Source organism: Poecilia formosa, unplaced genomic scaffold (genome assembly GCF_000485575.1).
Source record: "Poecilia formosa unplaced genomic scaffold, Poecilia_formosa-5.1.2 Scaffold690, whole genome shotgun sequence".
NCBI lineage: Eukaryota > Metazoa > Chordata > Actinopteri > Cyprinodontiformes > Poeciliidae > Poecilia > Poecilia formosa.
In genome coordinates this window covers 92,676-104,469 of record NW_006800629.1, presented here as the reverse complement: position 1 = coordinate 104,469, position 11,794 = coordinate 92,676, and the positions used below count along the sequence as shown (strand labels likewise).

At 38.9% G+C, this 11,794-nt stretch overlaps 1 protein-coding gene across 2 annotated transcripts in view; it reads left to right on the top strand.

Moving 5' to 3' along the window:
- LOC103130903 (multiple epidermal growth factor-like domains protein 10) overlaps nucleotides 1-11,794 on the top strand; it is a 54,112-nt gene that overhangs the window by 35,400 nt on the left and 6,918 nt on the right. Inside the window, exons 6-10 of one of the 2 annotated variants that reach the window (XM_007542428.2) lie at nucleotides 2,379-2,507; nucleotides 2,696-2,812; nucleotides 6,659-6,886; nucleotides 7,831-7,946; nucleotides 8,017-8,119. In XM_007542428.2, coding sequence (XP_007542490.1) covers nucleotides 2,379-2,507; nucleotides 2,696-2,812; nucleotides 6,659-6,886; nucleotides 7,831-7,946; nucleotides 8,017-8,119 — 693 coding nt within the window. The remainder of the gene's footprint in view (nucleotides 1-2,378; nucleotides 2,508-2,695; nucleotides 2,813-6,658; nucleotides 6,887-7,830; nucleotides 7,947-8,016; nucleotides 8,120-11,794) is intronic. The other variant, XM_016666279.1, reaches the window with a different exon arrangement.

Genomic DNA, 11,794 nt, shown 5'->3' with positions numbered 1-11,794 from the left:
TAGCATTATATAGTACATAGTTACATAGTAGCATTCCAACAGATCCAGGTTTTCACCTCTCGCCCATTTCCGTCTTGTTCCAGTAGCCCATTTGTCATCAAGGGGCTCTGGTTCCCCAGCACCTGACGCAGACCTTGTTTGGCCGAGCGACGATGGTCAGTATGGTTACCCTGGTTACCCGGGGCTTGGCTGTGCGTCAGCTTGCCTCTTCCCTCCCCACAGAAAGAATGAACTGATCAGCTACAGCAAAAAAAACTTTCTGAAAAACCAACGTCTTCCCAAAAAATAAATAAATAACTTGAAGCTTAGTGCTTGGCTCAGGGCCACGATATATATGAAACAGGTAAAATATTTTCTGATCATTTTGTCAGCACCCAGATGACTGGAGATTGAGTGTCTTTACATTTTGGGGCTCTATGTACAACCTGGTTGCAATCCAGCAATTTTAATTTCTTCAGATTTTGAATGGAGTTTTTGTTTCCATTCTCAGAATGAAATCAAGTTTGTTTCAATGTGGGTTGAACTCTGCAAGAAATGTCCTTTGCTGTCAGTTCAGTTCAAGATAATTGTGGACAAAATTGTTAAGATATGTTTTTTTTGTTCTTTACAACTGAGTTGCTTCTGTTTTTGCATTCCAGCCAAGTCTGTCAGTTCACATTGTAATGCCATCCAAATGTAAAGTGACTGGGTCAAGTCAGCACCTCTGTGCAATATACCTGAAGGGAGCAAAATGTGAATTGCTCCATCCAGGTACAGGATCCATATTTGTTCTAATGTTGGGATCATTCAGAATGATCTGGAGAGTGTTGTTGGGTAGATCTAGGTTTCTTGAAACTTTTATTCCTGCAGCCCTATCTTGGCAAAACAATGAAAGTGTACAACATTTTCAGGCCTAGAAGTTAAGAAATTAAGAAATTATGAGATCATTCTTGTCAGTCCAATAACATGTTCAGCATGTGGTGTTTTTTTTTTTTTTTTTTTATCAAGCACTCCCATTCCTGAACAGAATTCAAGTGGCATATAATTGGAGAAAACAACTTTCTGACTGGAAGTAAATCATTTAAAAATTCTCTCATGTCAGGAGATCTGCCATAATAGTTAAAATAATATACCAATCATCACACGATGTGGTAGTGTGATATCAATTACCTTAAACATGACTCCCAAACTTGTGAAAAAACAGATAAAAATAAGGGCTATGGTTTGGAACTTCTTTAAGGTTTTGGATGAAGACAACATGTTGGCTTGTGAAACAAATGTTGAAAGAACTTCCTCGGGGAGAAAAACAGCACATTTAACATATCAATATGATGAGTCACCCTAAGCACAACTATTGCTTTGATGGAGTATCCAAAGCGTTTCAGGAGGCCCAACTGTTGTTGGGCCTTACAACAACAAGCCAGCCTTACAGAAGCCATTAGGTCTCAAATCCCTTGGCAAAGCTTTTGACAAAACAAGAAAATTTGCCAAAGCTCTCATACTGGAAATTACCACTTTACGGGGCACTTCCACCCAGGTCAAAGATGGAAAAAATGCTTTTTCCTAACTGGTGTTGGTACTAACAACTATCTGTCACTGTGTTTCAGTTTGTTCTCCTGGTTACTGGGGCCGCAATTGTCTACACAGATGTAATTGTCACAATGGAGCATACTGCAGTGCTTACGATGGTGAATGCAAGTGCACCCCTAGATGGACTGGCCTTTACTGCACACAACGTTGGTCACAGTTCTAAAGACGAGTTGTATAAAACCTTTCAGAAAAAAGTTTTGGTTTTGGTCATTTGGGCAAAGAAAATTAACTATTTCAACCTTACTTTTGGGGGCAATGAAAAAAATATAGATCTCTGAAGTAAATAAGTCAGGATTTTCTATTGTGAATGCTCGACAGTGATTAACAGTGTCTTACGCAGGTTATAAGAAACAGTTTTCAGAAACACTGGAAAAGAAAGACACTATAGCACTCATATTCATTCACACAAAGATTAAAGAAAAGATTAAGAAAACTTATATATACTGTCAAGTAAGGTAGAGATTAGATTAAGCTTAACAAAAGACAATGTGAACTGTCCCAAGTCCCTCGATATAGGGATAAACTTGCAGATTTCAAATTCAAAAATACTTTATTGATTCCAAAGAAAAATCAAATGTAACGGATATCAATTCAAATTCTAATTAATATGATTAAGTAACATAGTTACAATTAAGCAACTATGTTAACTTCAGTTGTGCCAAACATAACTTTAAGGAAATGTAGTTTTTCTAAAGGGGGACTTGGTCAAAATTTTTGAAAATTTACTGTTTATTACAAAAAGTTTATTACAAAATGCTTTGCTATAAACTTTTTGAAATGTACAAAGTATGATGAGGATTTCTTTTCAGGCTGTTCATTAGGCTTCTACGGGAAGGAGTGTTCACAGATCTGTCACTGTAGAAATGGGGCTTACTGTGACCACATCTCTGGAAAATGCACGTGTCGCACTGGCTATATGGGACAACATTGTGAACAAAGTATGTAGCACTACTCTTTTGTCACAGAACTTGGAGGTGCTTGTTCTTAAAAAAACAAAACAAAAAACCCCTGTTATTTTCCTTGTGTATCCCAAACAATTTATTCCAAATATTATCCAGTTGTATTTGGGACCTCATGTTTCTAAGTTCATCTCAATCATTGTTTCTTTTTGATGTTCCATTTCCAGAGTGTCCCCATGGACACTGTCATCAGGGCTGTAACTGTCTAAACAACTCCACATGTGATCACATGACGGGAACATGTTATTGCAGCCCAGGGTGGAAGGGAGTGCGATGCAATGAAGGTGAGACAAATGGTTCTACAAATAAAATGTTCATTAAGTATTGACATTCAAGATATACAAGTAATACTGAAGTTGCTTTTATCCAAAACTACTTGCAGTTAAAGAACATTACAGAAGAGGATTAGGGCCACTGGAAAAAAACAAAAAACAGCAAAAAACAGTTTTGACTTTAATCTCAGAATTCTGAGAAAAAAGTCAGAATTCTGAGAATTCAGGTGTTCTGCTGCGTACAGGTGCAGTATTGCTGTACGCACGCTTCTGGGTCTCTTCCAAGTAGATCCATGGCCCATTGAGCTGTCCAGATGACAGTGAGGACCTTACGGAAGGAAAAACCCACTTCTTTTTTTTGCAGCAGACTTTTAAGCACCCTAAGAATGCTCAAAGGTCACTTGCATGTCACAGTCTTCCTTCCTTGGCTGTCTGCTTGAATAGATGATCTCAGATCCACCTTTGCTTTGGAGACATTAAATCATGTCTGTGTTCTTGTCCCAGGCCTGACAAAAACACAGGATGGAGTGGAGAGGGTCACTCCATCCTTTAACCTGCAACTTACCTTCTCTTCAGCAGTTTCAGTTCCCCTTTTGTGCTGGGCCGTTCATTCATCTTTGCTCTCCTTTCAGTTCTCCTTTTTCCTAAACTCTCACCTAGCAGCTCCCCCCAGCGCAACATCTTGGAATCTTTGATTGCAGTTACACATTTTACATCATTTCAAGTTGATTGTCAAAATCACATCCATAACCTCTTTAGCTTCTCCAATTCAGCATCAAAACAACATTAATACAAGTATTTTGTATTGGTTCTTATTCAATTACTCAAAAAATGTTTAGTCTTCATTCTTTAAAACTCTCTGCAGGTTGGAAACTTCTTACTCTTTTTTCAGGAAGCCTGTTGTTCCTTTTCATGGCTTGACAGCACTCATTTCTTATGATTTGTCATGATTTGCGGGTTTTGATGGTGAGGAAGATGCAGGTGAGCCCAGGTTGAAAGTTATGAATATTTAATAATAACTCCAGCACACAGAACGGAACAACTGGGAAGCAAGACGTACGACCATAGACAAGGACCCAACAAGGAACAAAGACCATAGGTATCCACCTGTGGTCTTTGTTCCCTGTTGGGTACACAATACACAAGGAGAGCAGGAACAAGACACACCTGGGAACAATCAGGATAGGACGGCACAGAGACTCACAGGGGAACAGAAGTAAAAAAAACACAGAGAAGCCTCAAAATACACAGAAAACACAGATCCTCACATGATTAAATACAAAAATAAATAGAATTAAAGCAAAGCTTGCATGAAACAAAACAGAAAAGCACAACCTCATTGATCTTATTGAAGTTTGATTTTGCTGTTAGGTCTAGATGTTACTTTATATGATTAATTTTACAGGTAATTCCATGTGTTGTTACTGGTAAACCAAAATGTCCAGCATGGGGAAATGGGATGATCTTGAGTAACCTCGAAAAAATGATACTTAATGACAAGAGTCATAAACATTCGTGCAGACTCTTTCATGTTCATGATGGATGTTATGTCATATTTATGACTGTCATAAATATGACCCCTTCTAATAAGGTTTTCCCACAGTTTTTGTGTAATTTGCCTTTTGCTGCAGCCTCTTTGACAGTCATCATGCACGTAAGAATTAGGCTGCATCCACACTGCAGACTGAAGTGACCCAACTCCAATTTTTTGATGTAATGCGACCTGTATCCGATCTTTTCATGACAGTCTGAACAGCACAGGTCGGATTCTTTTTGAATGAGACTTTTTAACAAAATGTGACTCTAAAACAAAAGAGATGGTTCTTGATTTTTGTAGAGTGTCCCTCTTGCCTCAGCCTACCATTATTGATGGCATTGAGGTAGAGGTGGTCATAACATATAAATACTTGGGCCTACAACTGGACAATAAGTTGAACTGGTTTTCCAATATAGACAATGTGTACAAGAAAGCACAGAGTAGAATGTACTTCTTGAGGAGACTGGCCTCCTTCAATGTGTGCTCTAAGCTCCTGTATATGTTTTATAAGTCCATTGTACTGTAATATTTTATGCTGCTGTTTGTTGCGGGGCCAGTGCAAAGAAGAGGGACATACAGAGATTGAATCACCTCATCCGCAGAGCTGGCTCTGTGGTCGGTGTGAACCTGGAGTCTGTGGAGACAGTGGTGGAACAGAGGACAATGTCTAAACTCAGTTTAGTCCTGGAGAACACAAAGACATCCCCTGCATACTGTTTTCTCCAACCAGAGGAGCTCCCGCAGTGACAGGTTTCTTTCACTGGGATGTTCAACTGAGAGGTTTAAAAACTCCTTTGTCCCACGGGCCATTAGACTTCACAATGCTGTGACTTCTGGGAGGGTTAAGGGAGGGAGACGGAGTAATTAGCATTTTTAATCTATTTATTGTATTTAAGTTCTTTTACTAGATCACTTTTAATGCGTGAATTAATGTGTGAGCAACAGACAATCTTAATTTCCCTATGGGATAATAAAGTTTTTTACCTTACCGATTTACCTTAAATCGACGTCAGGTTGATTCAAATGCGACCTAACGTCCAGGTAGTCCAGGTAGGATATGAGGAAAATCTAATATCCTGATATATTTTTGCTATATCATGATATACAATATATATCACGATATTCTTAAATGAGCTCCAATGTTATTTTAAATTAGACTCCTTGCAGCATGATGTCACCCACGCAAGTTCCCGCCCCCATTTCCCTGCTAGACTTAAATGTAAGCTCAATAAAAAGGGATGCAGTATTTTGCTATGAACTGTCTACACTATGACAGGTGAGAAGGTGAGAAATAAGTTTTAACTAAGAAAAAAATAGCAAAGGAGTAGGTCAGTTATGTTTGACTTTGACAAACTTAATCTAGATGTGCTGTGGAATAAGATGTAAAAAAAAGCAACCTACACACAAACTAAATAAATTTGTGGTACAACCATTGTGGCAATAGTTTTATAACATGTTTCGCAAATTACCTCATTTTGTTCAACACCCTCCATATAAAATCCAAACCACTGCCAAATTATTGATCCAGTGCTGTTTCTTTTCGGAACTAGTTAGTTCATCTAATTCTCTTCAGTTTCCGTCTCATTCACAGCTCGCCTCAAACTCTTGCTGTCACAATGTTGTTTGTTTTCTCTGCGCAGCGTGATTAGTAGAAAATTTTCAGGTTGGGACGGGGAGGGACTAGTGATGCATTCATAGGGTGTCGGATAAACCATACTCGCAGTGAATTTGACGGCCAAAGTTTTTTATTTGAACGATAATTTATACTCGATGGTTGTGATATAGCCATTTTAACAATCGTAAATCGAAAATATCGTGATACATCGAGTATACCCAATGCCCAGCCCCAGTCCATGTCGCATTCATCCAACCTGAACGTCACTGATATTGACACAAATGTCACTATTCTGCGTCCTGATGCGCACAAGCAGGACGAATAACAACAACTATGATGACGATTAAATTGTTAATATGCTTCTGCGGTCGGACAACAACTTCAAATGTGTAAACTATGCTCCACTGTTAGCATCCGTGTTTACGTCTCCAAAAACTGAGCACTTCTTATTTTTATGGTGGTTGCCAGAACACTGAGAACGCTGACGTTATTGAGCCCTTTACTGTGCATATAGGACACTTTCAGGTCGTTTGCCCGTTCACACTGCAGAATACATACAGGTTGGATTTATTTGGAAGCGTGAATGGCCAAGGCAAAAAACTCCAATTTGACAAAAAAATCGGAACTGAGTCACTTCAAGCTGCAGTTTCCATCTGACTTATTTGGTTGAAAAATAGAATGAAACTGTTTCTTCTTCTCTCTGCAGGTGGTGTAGTGGTGTTTGGAAGCTTCAACAATTTGACCAGCGCATCCTTACACGTAGACACCTACCAGATAGGAGTCATTTCAGGAATCATAGTTCTGGTGTTTTTGGTACTTCTTGCCCTGCCCCTATTCATCATCTACCGAAATAAACAGAAGAGTAAAGAGGCTACAATGCCAGCTGTAATCTACACTCCTGCTATCGGGATCACATCTAATTACACTAGAGCAGGTGAATTAAAGTTGAATATTGATTAAAATTTAATTGTATGTTCCCCATAATCAAACATATGTCTAATAAGTGCTCAGTTACTTTTTGATACCTACAAATTTCAAACATCTAACGAATATGTTTACAGATACGGCATATTGTTGTTGTATAACATCATGTCATCACCCCAGTTACCATACCCCTTACAAATGTATCACAACATGTTTCTTTGATACAACATGCACAGTAAAAATGCCAGTGTTGAATTAATACCCAAAAGTGTCTATATGTATCCAAGGTGTCCAAGGTGTTAAAGTAACACTTTTGAAAGTGTTAAAAGATTGACACCCATTGTTTTGTTAAATTAACATTGGTCTATAATACTGAAATGGGTTTAAGAAAAGTTAAACTTTCCATTTCTGTGTATTGTTTTGAATATTTTCCACTGGATTTGATTGATATTGACAGTTTGTGGGTCAATTATTTACTTTTTAAACACCACAACATTACACTGGTGTTACTTTTAATATATTTTAACACCAGCACTGTTGTAAATGTTAATGTGACACTCTGTATTGTTGAATTTAACACCAGCTGACTTGGACACATATAGACACTTTTGGGTGTTAATTCAACACTGGCATTTTTACTGTGTGTGATACATGCCATATCATGTATCACAACATGTTTCTTTGATACAACATACATGCCATCTCATGTATCACAACATGATACGTGATGCGTGACATGTGACATGTCACAACTATGGCAGTAGTCACAACATGCTTTTTCAATGCAGAATTTATGCTGGTCCAGAAATGCTCCTGTACCAGCATTTTTATTCTACCAGCTATTTGTGTCCATCAAACTGTACGCTCTACAGTCAAAATATGTGTTTTGAAGCCAACTCAAAAGAATCATGCAGAAAGCTCTGCTAACAGTTATTGTCCTGTTTTAACTTTTAGATACTTACACTCCATCATATGAAGCCCACCCCAGCAACTACTTCTCCAACCCCAGTTACCATACCCTTACCCAATGCATCAGTATGCCTCATGTCAAGGGTGGTCAATGTGCAAAGGTAAGAGCAAAGATATGCATACTGTACAGAGGGATAAAAACAAATCCCTAAACCATCTGTTATTTGTTAGGCTGGTAGCAATCTATTTCCTAACATGGAGAATGTGGCTCTTGGTGCTCTTACTGGAACCAGGCTTAGCAACTGGGAACAAGGGGTCCACTTCAATGAACTGGGTGAGTTACAGAGTGCAAACAGTTTAAATAGTGTCACATGTTGGTGGTGTTTCATAATTTTACTATAAAATCTTACAGTTTGCAAAAAAATATTTGAGTTACAACTAATTGTAACTCAAATAGTATCCAATATTATTGGATTAAAATTAGTTCCAGTTGATTAACATAACCAAACATAACCTCTAAATCGAAATTTTTGTGATAAATTGTCTAAAAAGGTAACTTAGGATTCTCTCTTTAATTGTGATATTTGTGTTTAAATTTTGGGTAGTTCTATAATATTGTACCTAAAACCATCTCAGTTGGTACAACTTTGCTACAGTTATGTGTTCAGGTATAAAACCATCTCACAGCCCATCTGTAGCTCCTATTGTTTTTAATACCGTTTTTCCATTCTTATTACATTTTTTCTTCTGAAACTCATACTGCAGCCTCCCCCTGAAATTTTTTACAACTTTTATTTGGTTTCCAAGTTCATTTCCCACACTGCTACTCAAATACAAATATTGAGGCAGGTTCACCTGTAGGTGGCACTATGGTAGAAAATATGCGTTTTAAATTATAACTCCAAAACTGGAAGTCTCATTAACAAAACTGATGTGGCCAAAGTTTCTTGGAAATATTCCCAAACTGGTGAGCCACTGTGCAAATATTTTTGGCCTGAAATTTCTTTCAGCAAGGAGACATTAAAATTGCCTTTTGAAAATTATTAAAAGTGTCATGATGGGTTTAACGGATCTTACCCAAATGCATATGAGACGGGTGAAATATGAAAAGTTTATTTATAGAAAAACAACAAAAGAAGTGAAGCGGGTCCAGAAACTGCACGGCTGCTCTTGGTGCACTGGGAAAATATAGCGTATATATATATATAGAAAATATAGAAAATATATAGAGCGTGGTGAGTTCAGGTTTGCTGGGAAACGGGAGGTTGCGAATGAGAAATGGGTAAACTTACTGGCACTGTGTGTTCAAACGATTTCGAGGGGACTGGTCGGTCCTCGAGTTCCTTCAGACCTATTGAGTTGTATCTCCGTGGAGCTTGGTGGTTCGGGGAGTGGCGTTGGAGGGCGGACAGGAAGGCTTGTCCCTGAAGGAGGCAGAGGGTAGGTGGAACGGCCAGTCGGAGATGATCAGCCTCCGGTGTGAGGATGACATCATCAATTATGATGTGGCCCACCAGCTCTCGGACTCCATCTAGTGGGGAGAAACTCAGCAACCCAAAGGAACAAACTAAAACCCCAGAACCTAACAAAAAGGGGATTTTTTTCACTCCATTTCATCTTGTGGACATAATATTTTGCTATGATTATAAGATTCACTATATATATTTCATCTAAAGAAAAAGTCAGATTGTTAAAGATGAGTAAAACATGTAAATTTGATAAAACAATATTTTTTTTCAATTTTTTTCTGTAAGGAGTTTCTGCAAGCCCGACCATTGTATTGTAGTGTGAGAACATTCCATAAATAAATGTCCACACACTGACAAAAAGAGCAGTTTTTGCTGACATCTGGAGCGAAGCGACAAATATTATTTTTAACTGGATAATATAATAATAATGTAAAATCTTAAATAAAAATTCTTTGATCCCTACTATATATCTATGAGGCAATAAAAAGATTGTACTCCACAATTTTTTGCTCAAATAATCCCATATATGTTTACTTGTGGGAGTGGAGAAAATTAGTTTTGATAAAGCCGTTTGTAAATTTCTTATTCATTATTCATTCCTTCAATTGAAATTGAGTCATGAAGGTTTAAATCGTTCGGATGTTTGGTTTGTGCTAAACACAGTAAACTATGAGCAAACAGTTTTAATGACCACTTCAATTTTTTTTTTGACATATCTCTATGTCATTGTTGTTCATAAAATAGGCATACCACTTACCTCAGATTTATCAAATTAATATTATCAACCCACTTATGAAGACATAAACATTTAAACCTCCTTCAGCAAGAGTTTGACAGTACAGATTTTTATTTTATTTTATGGGCTTTATTTTTCCATATAAACTTGATGAGAATTTTATCCAGATCAGAACAGAGCGATTTACTAACATCTACTGTGAAAAGATGACACCCTTGACATTCCTTCTGCTTTGCTTAATACTACTCCATAAATAGTACCATAAATAGTTAAATCCCTAGCTAACCAACTGTGAAATTTCTTTTTAATAGATTTACAAACAGGGGTAAAATGTTATTGTGGTCAGTGGAGAAGTTTGCATGTTCTCCCTGTGCATGCGTGGGTTTTCTCTGGGGCTTCTCCCCACACTTCAAAAACTTCTCGCTAGGTGTGAGTGTATGTGTGCTTGGTTATTTGTCCTGTCTGTCTCTGTGTTGCCCTGCGACAGACTGCTAGCGACCTGTCCAGGGTGACCCCGCCTCTCGCCCGAAATGTTCATTGGTTCGTGAAATGTTCGTCCAGCAGCCCTCCCAACCTCAGGGACAAGAGTGCATGGACGACAAAGGAGAGGAGGCAATGACAAAGGAAATGAAAAAGAAAATATATAAATTTCTTACAAAAACACGTGTAAGGAAAAAAAAAATATTATACATGTTTTGATGACAGCACATGTATAAAGGAAAGGAAAAACAAAACATATACATTCTTGATGACAACAAATATGTAAGAATATACATATATATATATATAAAATTCCCTTCTCACCCTCTGCGGGTGGTCTCTCTCTCTTTCATCCTCTGAGCTCGGGTCCTCTACCAGAGGCCTGGGAACTTGAGGGTTCCTCCAGTATCTTGGCTGTGCCTAGAACTGCACATTTCTGGACTGAGATGTCTGATGTTGTTCCTGGGATCTGTTTGAGCCACTGCTCCAGTTTGGGAGTGACTGTGGCCCCGATGACCACAGGCACCACTGTGGTCTTCACCTTCCAGGCCTTCTCCAGTTCCTCTCTGAGGCCCTGGTATTTCTCCAGTTTCTCATGCTCCTTTTTCCTGATGTTGTGGTCACTTGGTATTGCTACATCCACCACAACGGCTTTCCTCTGTTCTTTATCCACCACCACAATGTCCGGTTGGTTCGCCATTACCATCTTGTCTGTTTGGATCTGGAAGTCCCACAGGATCTTAGCTCGGTCATTCTCCACCACCTTTGGGGGTGTTCCCCACTTTGACCTCCACGTTTTAAGCGGGTCAGAAGAGGACGTGCTGGTCTCAGCCTCCTGGCGGCGTTCAGTTTGTCACCTAATCGACTCAAAACCTTCCGTGATAGACACATCGCACCGCTGCTCTATTGAACAGCTCAGAAACAATATGAAATGGAAAAAAAGTTATTAACTGATTAAGTCGTGTTTTAGATTGTTCTCGTCAGTCACGGCTGATTAGTGGGTGAACTCACGGCTGCACAATGAACCCATTGATTCTTTACATCATACAGCCTGTGTCAGGGTTCCTGTGTGTGTGTGTGTGTGAGTGAGGCATCTGTTCCAGCGAGGATCTTGGTGGAGAACCTGGGCAGCCTACGCAGGTGGATCTCATCTGCCTCATCAGTGTTGGGGATAAAGGAGCAGCAGAACATTCACTCAGTGCTGGATGATTAACGTGCACCGGTAGTCTCTGGATTTTCTCTGGACCAAGTTCCTTCGTTCTCCCCTCCGGAGGATTTCCCTCCAAGTCTGCCTGCCCGCTGTTCCCTCCACACCTCTCCACCA